The sequence below is a fragment of the Oncorhynchus nerka genome, unplaced genomic scaffold (assembly GCF_034236695.1).
Source record: "Oncorhynchus nerka isolate Pitt River unplaced genomic scaffold, Oner_Uvic_2.0 unplaced_scaffold_1388, whole genome shotgun sequence".
Lineage (NCBI taxonomy): Eukaryota > Metazoa > Chordata > Actinopteri > Salmoniformes > Salmonidae > Oncorhynchus > Oncorhynchus nerka.
The window spans coordinates 109,716-124,360 of NW_027039927.1; the positions used below are offsets into that span (position 1 = coordinate 109,716).

At 43.8% G+C, this 14,645-nt stretch overlaps 1 protein-coding gene across 1 annotated transcript in view; it reads right to left on the minus strand.

Annotated features, from left to right (window-relative positions):
- LOC135568789 (uncharacterized) overlaps positions 1-5,414 on the minus strand; it is a 10,787-nt gene extending 5,373 nt beyond the window's left edge. Inside the window, exons 1-3 of the mRNA XM_065015536.1 lie at positions 4,726-5,414; positions 4,268-4,365; positions 3,939-4,116 (exon numbers count right to left, since the gene is read on the minus strand). Of these exons, the coding sequence (XP_064871608.1) occupies positions 3,939-4,116; positions 4,268-4,365; positions 4,726-5,104 (655 nt within the window). The 5' untranslated portion in view covers positions 5,105-5,414. The remainder of the gene's footprint in view (positions 1-3,938; positions 4,117-4,267; positions 4,366-4,725) is intronic.
- Between the last annotated feature and the right edge of the window lie 9,231 nt (positions 5,415-14,645).

The window sequence follows — 14,645 nt, forward strand, 5'->3', positions numbered from 1 at the left end:
TAGCTCCATAACATCGACAAAAACATGGCAAACTGTCAGGCATACAAGGTGTTTTTCTAATATCTATTTGATAATATATCCGTCGGGACAATTCCTTTTTCTCAAGGACCGATTGGAGTAATGGCTACCTCTGCACTTTACGCGAGAATCTCTCTCGGAGCCACCATGTGACCACTTACGCAATGTGCCCCCATACGGCTATTCTTATATAGAAATGCGGAAAACTATGTCACAATGCTGTAGACACCTTGGGAAATACGTAGAAAGCGTAAGCTCGTTGGTGGTACATTCAAAGCCATATAGGGAGTCATTGGAACGCAGTGCTTTCAAAACCTGGGGCTCTTCCGGGTTGGATTTTTCTCAGGCTTTCGCCTGCAACATCAGTTCTGTTATACTCACAGACAATATCTTTACAGTTTTGGAAACGTTAGAGTGTTTTCTATCCAAAGCTGTCAATTATATGCATATTCTAGTATCCTTTCCTGACAAAATATCCCGTTTAAAACAGGGATGTTTTTTTTCCAAAAATGAAAATACTGCCCCCTAACACCAAGAGGTTTTAAGGTAATCAGAAATATTTAGGACTAACTTATTCCTTGACACCCATTCTGAAACTAACTGCAGCTCTATGTTAAGTGTTGCAGTCATTTCAGTCGATGTAGTAGCTGACATGTACAGTGTTGAGTCAATGCATACATAGACTCACTGGCTTTACTCAAATGTCATTGGCATGTTGTTGGTAAAGATTGAAAAAAGTAGGTGCCAAACAGCTGCCCTGGGAAATTCCTGATTCAAACTTGATTTTGTTGTACAGGCTTCCATTAAAGAACACTCTCTGTGTTCTGTTAGACAGGTAGCTCTGGTGCGGCAGGTAGCCTAGTGGTTAGAGCGGTAGGCCAGTAACCGAAAGATTGCTGGATCGAAACCCTGAGCTGACAAGGTAAAAAACTCTGTCGTTCTGCCCCTGAACAAGGCAGTCCTAGGCCATCATTGAAAAAAAGAATTTGTTTATAACTGACTTGCCTAGTTAAAAAAAGGTTAAATTTTAAAAGAAAAACTCTTTATCCACAATATAGCAGGGGGTGTAAAGCCATTTTTATCATCAATGTCTCTCAGCCAATCAGTCATTTGTAAGTGCTGTGCTAGTTGAATGAACTTCCCTATAAGCTGAAAGTCTATATTTGTTTACTGTAAAATAGCATTGTATCAGGTCAAATATTTTTTTTCAAAATTGTAAGGGTTGGTAACAGGCTGATTGGTCGGCTATTTAAGCCAGTAAAGGGAGCTTTACTATTCTTGGGTAGTGGAATGACTTTAGCTTCCCTCTAGGCCTGAGGGCACACACTTTCTAGTAGGCTTAAATTAAAGACAAGGCAAATAGGAATGGCAATATTGGCTGCTATTATCCTCAATTTTCCATCCACGTTGTCAGACAGCAGTGACTTGTCATTGTTGATTTTATTTGCACAAAATTTCATTGAAGATGCTCCAAAGATTTTTACTATCATTCTTCATGTCATTTATCTTTGTTTCATAGTGTAGTTTCTTCTTTATATTCAGTTTAGTCACATTATTTCTCAATTTGCAATAGGTGTCACGAATATTACCGAAGGTGGCTCCCCTCCCCGTTCGGGTGGCGCTCGGCGGTCGTCGTCGCCGGTCTACTAGTTGCCACCGATCCTTTTTTCCTTTGGTTTTGTCTAATTGTTTTCACCTGTTCATTGTTTGGTTGTTTGGGTGGTAAGTTCTGTTTCTGTTTGTGTGGGCCTGTCTTGTTTGTGGGCTTCTCCTGTCTTGTCTCCTGTTTGTGTTTGTGTGGGCTTGTCTCCTGTTTGTGTGGGCTTGTCTCCTGTTTGTGTGGGCTTGTCTCCTGTTTGTGTGGTTTGCTTGTCTCCTGTTTGTGTGGGCTTGTCTTCTGTTTGTGTGGGCTTGTCTTGTCTTCTGTTTGTGTGGGCTTGTCTTGTTTGTGTGGGCTTGTCTTCTGTTTGTGTGGGCTTGTCTTCTGTTTGTGTGGGCTTGTCTTCTGTTTGTGTGGGCTTGTCTTCTGTTTGTGTGGGCTTGTCTTCTGTTTGTGTGGGCTTGTCTTCTGTTTGTGTGGGCTTGTCTTCTGTTTGTGTGGGCTTGTCTTCTGTTTGTGTGGGCTTGTCTTCTGTTTGTTATGGGCTTGTCTTCTGTTTGTGTGTCTTCTGTTTGTTATGGGCTTGTCTTCTGTTTGTTATGGGCTTGTTTGTTTGTGTGGGCTTGTCTTCTTGTTTGTTTGTATTGGGCTTGTCTTCTGTTTGTTATGGGCTTGTCTTCTGTTTGTTATGGGCTTGTCTTCTGTTATGGGCTTGTCTTCTGTTTGTTATGGGCTTGTCTTCTGTTTGTGTGGGCTTGTCTTCTGTTTGTGTGGGCTTGTCTTCTGTTTGTTATGGGCTTGTCTTCTGTTTGTTAAAATGATTGTTATGGGCTTGTCTTCTGTTTGTTATGGGCTTGTCTTCTGTTTGTTATTTTTGTTGGGGCTTGTCTTCTGTTTGTGTGGGCTTGTCTTCTGTTTGTTAGAGTTAAGACTTAAGTCCAGATATTTTCTTCTGTTTGTTAAGACTTAAGTTTGTTAGATATTTTACCAGAGTTAAGACTTAAGTCCAGATTGTTTTACTGAGGGCTTGACTTAAGTCTTGATATTTTACTTGTCTTCTGTTTGTTAAGACTTAAATGGAGTTTATTTACGCCTATGTTTGGTGTTACCATTTGTACCTTGTTTGGTTGGACATTAAAGCGTGTTTTTCCCCGTATCCTCTGCTCTCTGTGTCTGACTCCACACCCATTCACTCATTGAGCGTTACAATAAGTTTCATTCTTCATGTCATTTATCTTTGGTTCATTGTGTAGTTTCTTCTTTTTATTGTTTAGTCAAATGATTTCTCAATTTGCAATATGTTTGCCAATCAGTTATACAGCCAGACCTATTTGCCATCTCTTTTGCCTCCCTCTTCATCATACCATTGTTTAATTCATCATCAATCCACGTGGATTTAACAGTTTTTACAGTCATTTTCTTAATGGGTGCTGCTTATTAGTAACTGGGATAAGCAGTTTCAAAATGTGTCAAGGGCAGTGTCTGGTTGCTCATCATTACACACCACAGACCAACAAATATTATTTACATCAATAACATAGGAATCACTACATAAAATTGTATGACCTCTTATACACAATATTAGTCCCAGCCGTTGGAACGGTGGTTTTCCTAGACATGGCTCCTATATTGTGATCACTACATCTGATGGATCTGGATACTGCTTTAAAACCCATTTCTGCAGCATTAGTAAAGATATGATCAAACCATGTTGATGATTTAATTCCTCTACTGTTTGTCACTACCCTGGTAGGTTGATAGATAACCTGAACCAGGTCGCCAGCACTGGTTACAGTTTGAAGCTTTCGTTTGAGTGGGCAGCCTGATCACAGCTTTTCTTCAGTACCAGTTAATTAATTACCAAAGTCTTGAGTTTAGTTTGCCTGTTCTACAGTCTTGTAAAGAATGGGGCGTTGACTGGGACAGGCAATGTAACATCCATAATGTTTTAAGGAAAAGTTTTTGTAAAAAAAGCACCTTACATTGGATCATCTTGAAACTTTCTCTCCAAAGCTAACTTTCATCAAGGTTTTATATGGTCTATTGGTTTCTCTCTTTTCATTGGCAGAATCCTTTTTCAGTGTTATGATATTCATAACATCCATATACACCAGTCCATCTTCCTGTCACCTAACAGAACTCTGCTGGTTGTCCTGGTAACAGATACCAGTCCACCTTCCTGTCAACTAACAGAACTATGCTGGTTGTCCTGGTAACAGATACCAGTCCATCTTCATGTCAACTAACAGAACTCTGCTGGTTGTCCTGGTAACAGATACCAGATCTATTTAATTTGTTCAAACTAAATTACAGCACTTACTTTGATGTTTCAAATCTGATCCTTTCTTCTCTTCTCCTCCTCTCACAGTTCCACTCAGCCCTGTTGTTTTCCTGCAGTCCACCAGCAGCACAGACAACCTCTTCATACCCAGCAGTAAGGCGCTACCGGGAGAGGCACGACACAGGGACTCCGGGAGGGAGGAAGGGCTAGCATTGTCCTGGTAACCATAAAGAGGGGACACAGACACATATCATTATGGATGCTGATGTCACTGTTGTCATAAAGTGCTTTACAGAAACCCAGCCCAGACCCAGATAGAGCAAGATGCTAGACCAGAAAGCTGTATGCTAGACCAGACCAAGCTGTACCATCTGGTGTTCTGATCTGGAGAGACTCTTCTCTTCCTCGTCAGCATCAGGATGTTGTTGAAGCTCCCCAGAGGATCCACCATAGTCATGTCTCTCTCCTGTGTTAATGAGAACATCAAAATGAGTAGTAAACTTATAACCGTCTAATAAAATCATAGGGTCTTACAAGAGGCATGAATATGTCCCTTTGATATTTTAAGTAGAGATTATGCTTCAATATTGAATTTTAAAAGCCTGTTATACTAGATGAGGGGAACTTTAATGTAGACCACATGGAGAATTCAATACATCGAATTTAAAAGTCCCTAAAATATTTGAACCAATGGCAGATCGACCCTTTAACAATTCCAGTACTGAACAACATATTCAAGTGTAGAACTTCAGTAGAATGCCACTTTAAAACCACACATTAGTTCAACAACGGCATAGTTTGTGTCCCTGTTAAAGACAGTACTCACTGGTGTTAATCTGATATTCTGTCTCTTCCTCTTTCACTCCAAAAACATATTCCTCCTTCACCTTTATTGAGATAGCATCCTCTTCCTCTCTAAACGGTTCTTTCTCTTCTATCACTATAACAGCCTCCTCTTCCTCCTTTTTCATTCTGAAATGTTCTTTCACTATAACAGCATCTTCTTCCTTCACTATAACAGTCTCGTCTTCCTCCTTTTTCATTCTAAAAGGTTCTTTCTCTTCTTTCACTGTAACCTCATCCTCTTCTTCAATGTTCATTGCCAGAGCTTCTTTCTCCAAACAGCAGACCTCCTCTTCTATAGCAGGGATGAGTAGTTTAATGAACTCATGGTCAGGGATGTTAGCTAGATAGTTAGCTAGCATTAGCGACTAGCCTAGTGCTAGGCTCAGCATAAATCTTTAACAAGTTTGCAAATATTAACTAGTTAATACGTCAAAAGAACTGTGTGTAAAACACTGAGATTAGATCATGTACATTAAGATGGTCTAAAGCGTCAATCTTTCACTTTTATGTTGGCTAGCAAGCTACCGACGTGGTTGAAAGAGTAGCCGCGTTGTTGTTCCTGAAGAAGCGTCCGTCCAGTCCATTATACGTCACGGAAGAAGCATCACCTGAAAGACGCTCATCGCCATCTGCTGGCTGGAGTGGGTAACGCAGTTTGGAAACAATAGTTACTACACTTTTTGTATTGGAAAGAACGTCATAATTATTTAACAATAAGCTGATATATTTTCTCTTACGTCTTACAACGAATACTTTCCGGTACACAGACGTAGAAGCTCAATATGAATATGATTAATAAATACTTATATGAATAGTTAGTGTGTTTATACACATTTACTCTGTTAATTTTTCACAATTGTTTTTATCTACATGTGACCATACTATTCCCTTAAAGCCACGCTCTATAAAATACAAATCATCCTGTAAACAACAGAACAAATGCATCACATGCAAATAGCACTTGATTATCTGTAGTGCTATACACTGGGTAGACAAAACATTAAGAACAGCTGCTCCTTCCATGACTTAGAAAGACTAGGTGAATCCAGGCTAAAGCTATGATCCCTTACTGATGTCACTGATGAAATCCACTTCAATCCGTGTAGATGAAGGGGAGGAGGCCAGTTAAATAAGGATTGTTAAGTGAAATGAGACATGGATTGTGTCTGAGTACCATTCAGAGGGTGAATTGGGAAGACTAAATATTTAAGTGCCTTTGAACGGGGTATGGTAGTAGGTTCCAGGCGCACCAATTTGTGATTTGTTTTTCCAACTCAACAGTTTCCCATGTGTACCAAGAATGGTCCACCACCGTAACAGTGGCGGTCAGTGCCGTTTAAGATGAGGGAGGACCATTTTGTTTTTCATGGGCATGTCCTTATTTCTACTACAGCATGTTGGATGACTGTCATTCATATCCCATTCACCCTGTTCAATGTAACAGCGATAGGTTTGGACTACTACATGATACTAACATTTTCCCTATACCCATCATGAGGTAGCTACAACCTAGTCTATGAATGAAAGTTTACCACATAGGTGCACACAGGTTGAGAGAAAAAATTAAGGTGACAGACAGTGACACATTCAATACCACTCTCACCTGCTGATCTAGAATGTAATCATTAGTCCAGCAGTTGCAAACGAGAGTTTCTTTTGAACAAATTCAGGTATGTTTATTCCTGTTTTGTTCCGTTTAAGAAATGTTTTTCAACAGAATCGTCAGAATGAATACACCCCTGATCATGTGTAAACACAGTTCACTTTCATTACAGCCACGTTATATTCCTTCTCTCCTCCTCTCACCTTTTCCCTTCGCTTCTGGACTTCAATGCACAACACATCAGCTGTATGTGACCAGGTGAAAAAAAACTTTTCCAAAACCTCGTAGGTTTGTATTGAAGTCAAATTACTCAGAGGACAAACGGAAACTCGCTGTTCTCCAGGCTACACCATGGTGCTACCCTACAGAATGCTGCTGAGGCTACTGTAGACCTTCATGTTTTCATCAATTATTTGGTGACGTGATTATTTTTAATATAGTTTTATCTAAAAAGGATTAAACTTTTTTACATGTTTTATCATTTTTATTTTTATGAAAATCACTGAGGAGGAGGGTACTCCCCTTCCTCCTCTCAGGAGCCTCCCCTTCCTCCTCACAGGAGCCTCCACTTCCTCCTCTGAGGAGCCTCCCCTTTCTCCTCTGAGGAAGCTCCTCTTCCTCCTCTCAGGAGCCTCCCCTTCCTCCTCTGAGGAGCCTCCACTGCACCCAAAGGAAGCATTGGAGTCAACATGGGCCAGCATCCCTGTGGAAAGCTTTCGACACCTTGTAGAGTCCATGCCCCGACGAATTGAGGCTATTCTGAGGGAGAAAGGGGAGGGTCCAACTCCATATTAGGAAGGTGTTCGAAATGTTTGGTATAATCAGTGGATATATCTGCCATTTAGCAGACACTTTTATCCAAAGGGATTTGCAGTCATGTTTGCAAACACTTATCATATGGATGGTCCCAGGAATCAAACCCACTACCCTGGTTTAACAAGCACTATACTCCACCAACTGAGCTACAGGACCACAAGGAATGATCAAGGAATGACGCAGATAAACACAGCACAGCCTGAGTTTCAAAAATATAATTAAATCAAAGACCGTAACAATGAAACTGACATACTTCATATTAGACGTTGACCGATTAATTAGGGCCGATTTCAAGTTTTTATAAAAAATATAAAAAATGAACACCTTTTTTAAATATTTATTTAACTAGGCAAGTCAGTTAAGAACACATTATTATTTTCAATGATGGCCTAGGAACAGTGGGTTAACTGCCTTGTCCAGGGGTAGAACGCTAGATTTTCACCTTGTCAGCTCGGGGGATCCAAACTTGCAACCTTACAGTTAACTAGTCCAACGCTCTAACCACCTGCCTCTCATTACACTCCACGAGGATCCTGCCAAATTTTAAATAATTTTGCACGCCCAATTTTTCAGTTTTTGATTTGTTAAAAAAGTTTGAAATATCCAATAAATGTCATTCCACTTCATGATTGTGTCCCACTTGTTGTTGATTCTTCACAAAAAAAATACAGTTTTATATCTTTATGTTTGAAGCCTGAAATGTGGCAAAAGGTCGCAAAGTTCAAGGGGGCCGAATACTTTCGCAAGACACTGTATACAGGAGGTACCAGTACAGAGTCAATATGGAGGCTATATACAGGAGGTACCAGTACAGAGTCAATGTGGAGGCTATATACAGGAGGTACCAGTACAGAGTCAATGTGAGGCTATATACATGAGGTACCAGTACAGAGTCAATGTGGTGGCTATATACATGAGGTACCAGTACAGAGTCAATGTGGAGGCTATATACAGGAGGTACCAGTACAGAGTCAATGTGGAGGCTATATACAGGAGGTACCAGTACAGAGTCAATGTGGAGGCTATATACAGGGGGTACCAGTACAGAGTCAATGTGGAGGCTATATACATGAGGTACCAGTACAGAGTCAATGTGGAGGCTATATACAGGGGGTACCAGTACAGAGTCAATGTGGAGGCTATATACAGGAGGTACCAGTACAGAGTTAATGTGGAGGCTATATACAGGAGGTACCAGTACAGAGTTAATGTGGAGGCTATATACAGGGGGTACCAGTACAGAGTCAATGTGGAGGCTATATACATGAGGTACCAGTACAGAGTCAATCTGGAGGCTATATACATGAGGTACCAGTACAGAGTCAATGTGGAGGCTATATACATGAGGTACCAGTACAGAGTCAATGTGGTGGCTATATACATGAGGTACCAGTACAGAGTCAATGTGGAGGCTATATACAGGAGGTACCAGTACAGAGTCAATGTGGAGGCTATATACAGGAGGTACCAGTACAGAGTCAATGTGGAGGCTATATACAGGGGGTACCAGTACAGAGTCAATGTGGAGGCTATATACATGAGGTACCAGTACAGAGTCAATGTGGAGGCTATATACAGGGGGTACCAGTACAGAGTCAATGTGGAGGCTATATACAGGAGGTACCAGTACAGAGTTAATGTGGAGGCTATATACAGGAGGTACCAGTACAGAGTTAATGTGGAGGCTATATACAGGAGGTACCAGTACAGAGTCAATGTGGAGGGTATATACAGGAGATACCTGTACAGAGTCAATGTGGAGACAATATACAGGAGGTACCAGTACAGAGTCAATGTGGAGGCTATATACAGGAGGTACCAGTACAGAGTCAATGTGGAGGCTATATACAGGGGGTACCAGTACAGAGTCAATGTGGAGGCTATATACATGAGGTACCAGTACAGAGTCAATGTGGAGGCTATATACAGGGGGTACCAGTACAGAGTCAATGTGGAGGCTATATACAGGAGGTACCAGTACAGAGTTAATGTGGAGGCTGTATACAGGAGGCACCAGTACAGAGTTAATGTGGAGGCTGTATACAGGAAGTACCAGTACAGAGTCAATGTGGAGGCTATTTATACAGGAGGTACCAGTACAGAGTCAATGTGGAGGCTATATACAGGAGGTACCTGTACAGAATCAATGTGGAGGCTATATACAGGAGGTACCTGTACAGAGTCAATGTGGAGGCTATATACAAGAGGTACCAGTACAGAGTTAATGTGGAGGCTATATACAGGAGGTACCAGTACAGAGCCAATGTGGAGGCTATATACATGAGGTACCAGTACAGAGTTAATGTGGAGGCTATATACAGGGATGTTTACATACACTTAGGTTGGAGTCATTAAAACTCGGTTTTCAACCACTCCACAAATGTCTTGTTAAACTATAGTTTTGGCAAGTCGGTTAGGACATCTACTTTGTGCATGACATAAGTCATTTTTCCAACAATTGTTTACAGACAGATTATTTAACTTATAATTCACTGTATCACAATTCCAGTGGGTCAGAAGTTTACATACACTATGTTGACTTTGCCTTTAAACAGCTTGGAAAATGCCAGAAAATGATGTCATATTTTTTGAAGCTTCTGATAGGCTAATTGACATAATTTGAGTCAATTGGAGGTGTACCTGTGGATGTATTTCAAGGCCTACCTTCAAACTCAGTACCTCTTTGCTTGACATCATGTGGAAATCAGCCAAGACCTCAGAAAAAGAATTGTAGACCTCCACAGGTCTGGTTCATCCTTCAGAGAAATTTCCAAACGCCTGAAGATACCATGTTCATCTTTACATACAATAGTATGCAAGTATAAACACCATGGGACCACACAGCCGTCATACCGCTCAGGAAGGAGACTTGTTCTGTCTCCTAGAGATTAACATACAGTGGGGCAAAAAAGTATTTAGTCGGCCACCAATTGTGCAAGTTCTCCCACTTAAAAAAATGAGAGAGGCCTGTAATTTTCATCATAGGTACACTTCAACTATGACAGACAAAATGAGAAAAAAAATCCAGAAAATCACATTGTTTATCTCAATACTTTGTTATATACCCTGTGTTTGGCAATGACAGAGGTCAAAAAGTCTTCACAAGGTTTTCACACACTGTTGCTGGTATTAAGGTATCTCCTGATGTAAATTACAGGCCTCTCTCATTTTTTTAAGTGGGAGAACTTGCACAATTGGTGGCTTGTTAGGAGCAGAATACTTCCTTGTTAGGAGCAGAGTACCTCCTTGTTAGGAGCAGATTACTTCCTTGTTAGGAGCAGAGTACTTCCTTGTTAGGAGCAGATTACTTCCTTGTTAGGAGCAGAGTACTTCCTTGTTATGAGCAGATTACTTCCTTGTTTGGAGCAGAGTACCTCCTTGTTAGGAGCAGATTACTTCCTTGTTAGGAGCAGAGTACTTCCTTGTTATGAGCAGAGTACTTCCTTGTTAGGAGCATATTACTTCCTTGTTAGGAGCAGAGTACTTCCTTGTTAGGAGCAGAGTACTTCCTTGTTAGGAGCAGAGTACTTCCTTGTTAGGAGCAGAGTACTTCCTTGTTAGGAGCAGAGTACTTCCTTGTTAGGAGCAGAGTACTTCCTTGTTAGGAGCAGAGTACTTCCTTGTTAGGAGCAGAGTACTTCCTTGTTAGGAGCAGAGTACTTCCTTGTTAGGAGCAGAGTTTCAGACTCTCTGAAATAATATTATTAGCAGCAATACATCAACAGCACAAAGTTAATATGTTATTATGTCCAGTAATGTGTAGCCTATAAGAAACCTGTCCCATTCTACTTGTCTATTATCTTTCTTTAGAAATAGTCATTTGTGATGACTTACTGATGCTTCTAGTGTGTCTCCTCAATGAAGAGAGCTGCGTGACCATGTGACACCATCCTTGATGTGGGGAAGAGTGTTGGACAGGCACATCCTGTTCCTGTTAAGACACCTGACCAGCTGAGTGCAGGTGGGCTCTCCTGTCCAACATGAGGCTCCTGTTGCAGCCCTCAAGGGCACATTGACAGATTTTCCACCTAGTCCTCTCTGGGATTCAAACCAGGGATCTTTCAGTTACTGACCCAACACTGTTAACCGCTAGGCTACCTGCAGCAGGAGCCCCATGTTGACAGGAGAGCCCACCTGCATTCAGCTGGTCAGGTGCAGTGGTGCCCTGTATGTCCCAGGTTTCTCTGGGCCAGGTTACTGTGAAAGCACATTGATATAAAAAAGGCCTTACAAACTGTACAGTCTTTACTATGGAGAGTGACCCCATGAAATGGGATATCAGCCAACCCAGGGACAACCACAGAACACAACTAAATTAATAAAAATACTGTAAGGCAATAGATAGGCCATGGTGGCGAAGTAATTACAATATAGCAATTAAACACTGGATGAATGTGCAAGTAGAGATACTGGGGTGCAAAGGAGCAAGATAAAGAAATAAATAAAGTATGGGATGAGGTAGTTGGATAGGCTGTTTCCAGATGGTCTATGTACAGGTGCAGTGATCTGTGAGCTGCTGGTGCTTAAAGCTAGTGAGGGAGATATGTCTCCAGCTTCAGTGATTTTTGCAGTTAGTTTCAGTCATTGGCAGCAGAAAACTGGAAGGAAAGGCAGCCAAAGGAGGAAATGGCTTAGGGGGTGACCAGTGAGATATACCTGCTGGAGCGCGTGCTACGGGTGGGTGCTGCTATGGTGACCTGAGATAAGGCGGGGCTTTACCTTACCTTGGCGTGATCCTGGACAACACCCTGTCGTTCTCAACTAACATCAAGGCGGTGGCCCGTTCCTGTAGGTTCATGCTCTACAACATCCGCAGAGTACGACCCTGCCTCACACAGGAAACGGCGCAGGTCCTAATCCAGGCACTTGTCATCTCCCGTCTGGATTACTGCAACTCGCTGTTGGCTGGGCTCCCTGCCTGTGCCATTAAACCCCTACAACTCATCCAGAACGCCGCAGCCCGTCTGGTGTTCAACCTTCCCAAGTTCTCTCACGTCACCCCGCTCCTCCGCTCTCTCCACTGGCTTCCAGTTGAAGCTCGCATCCGCTACAAGACCATGGTGCTTGCCTTACGGAGCTGTGAGGGGAACGGCACCTCAGTACCTCCAGGCTCTGATCAGGCCCTACACCCAAACAAGGGCACTGCGTTCATCCACCTCTGGCCTGCTCGCCTCCCTACCACTGAGGAAGTACAGTTCCCGCTCAGCCCAGTCAAAACTGTTCGCTGCTCTGGCCCCCCAATGGTGGAACAAACTCCCTCACGACGCCAGGACAGCGGAGTCAATCACCACCTTCCGGAGACACCTGAAACCCCACCTCTTTAAGGAATACCTAGGATAGGATAAAGTAATCCTTCTCACCCCCCCCCCCCCTTAAAAGATTTAGATTTCATTGCGAGCTCACAGAACAGGGCTCCGGGCAGCCGAGCGGAAATGGAGGAAAACTCGCCTCCCTGCGGACCTGGCATCCTTTCACTCCCTCCTCTCTACATTTTCCTCTTCTGTCGCTGCTGCTAAAGCCACTTTCTACCACTCTAAATTCCAAGCATCTGCCTCTAACCCTAGGAAGCTCTTTGCCACCTTCTCCTCCCTCCTGAATCCTCCTCCCCCTCCCCCTCCTCCCTCTCTGCAGATGACTTCGTCAACCATTTTGAAAAGAAGGTCGACGACATCCGATCCTCATTTGCTAAGTCAAACGACACCGCTGGTTCTGCTCACACTGCCCTACCCTGTGCTCTGACCTCTTTCTCCCCTCTCTCTCCAGATGAAATCTCGCGTCTTGTGACGGCCGGCCGCCCAACAACCTGCCCGCTTGACCCTATCCCCTCCTCTCTTCTCCAGACCATTTCCGGAGACCTTCTCCCTTACCTCACCTCGCTCATCAACTCATCCCTGACCGCTGGCTACGTCCCTCCCGTCTTCAAGAGAGCGAGAGTTGCACCCCTTCTGAAAAAACCTACACTCGATCCCTCCGATGTCAACAACTACAGACCAGTATCCCTTCTTTCTTTTCTCTCCAAAACTCTTGAACGTGCCGTCCTTGGCCAGCTCTCCCGCTATCTCTCTCAGAATGACCTTCTTGATCCAAATCAGTCAGGTTTCAAGACTAGTCATTCAACTGAGACTGCTCTTCTCTGTATCACGGAGGCGCTCCGCACTGCTAAAGCTAACTCTCTCTCCTCTGCTCTCATCCTTCTAGACCTATCGGCTGCCTTCGATACTGTGAACCATCAGATCCTCCTCTCCACCCTCTCCGAGTTGGGCATCTCCGGCGCGGCCCACGCTTGGATTGCGTCCTACCTGACAGGTCGCTCCTACCAGGTGGCGTGGCGAGAATCCGTCTCCTCACCACGTGCTCTCACCACTGGTGTCCCCCAGGGCTCTGTTCTAGGCCCTCTCCTATTCTCGCTATACACCAAGTCACTTGGCTCTGTCATAACCTCACATGGTCTCTCCTATCATTGCTATGCAGACGACACACAATTAATCTTCTCCTTTCCCCCTTCTGATGACCAGGTGGCGAATCGCATCTCTGCATGTCTGGCAGACATATCAGTGTGGATGACGGATCACCACCTCAAGCTGAACCTCGGCAAGACGGAGCTGCTCTTCCTCCCGGGAAGGACTGCCCGTTCCATGATCTCGCCATCACGGTTGACAACTCCACTGTGTCCTCCTCCCAGAGCGCTAAGAACCTTGGCGTGATCCTGGACAACACCCTGTCGTTCTCAACTAACATCAAGGCGGTGGCCCGTTCCTGTAGGTTCATGCTCTACAACATCCGCAGAGTACGACCCTGCCTCACACAGGAAGCGGCGCAGGTCCTAATCCAGGCACTTGTCATCTCCCGTCTGGATTACTGCAAATCGCTGTTGGCTGGGCTCCCTGCCTGTGCCATTAAACCCCTACAACTCATCCAGAACGCCGCAGCCCGTCTGGTGTTCAACCTTCCCAAGTTCTCTCACGTCACCCCGCTCCTCCGCTCTCTCCACTGGCTTCCAGTTGAAGCTCGCATCCGCTACAAGACCATGGTGCTTGCCTACGGAGCTGTGAGGGGAACGGCACCTCAGTACCTCCAGGCTCTGATCAGGCCCTACACCCAAACAAGGGCACTGCGTTCATCCACCTCTGACCTGCTCGCCTCCCTACCACTGAGGAAGTACAGTTCCCGCTCAGCCCAGTCAAAACTGTTCGCTGCTCTGGCCCCCCAATGGTGGAACAAACTCCCTCACGACGCCAGGACAGCGGAGTCAATCACCACCTTCCGGAGACACCTGAAACCCCACCTCTTTAAGGAATACCTAGGATAGGATAAAGTAATCCTTCTCACCCCCCTTAAAAGATTTAGATGCACTATTGTAAAGTGGCTGTTCCACTGGATGTCAGAAGGTGAATGCACCAATTTGTAAGTCGCTCTGGATAAGAGTGTCTGCTAAATGACTTAAATGTAAATGTAACAGTTTCCCATGTGTAGGTTCACAC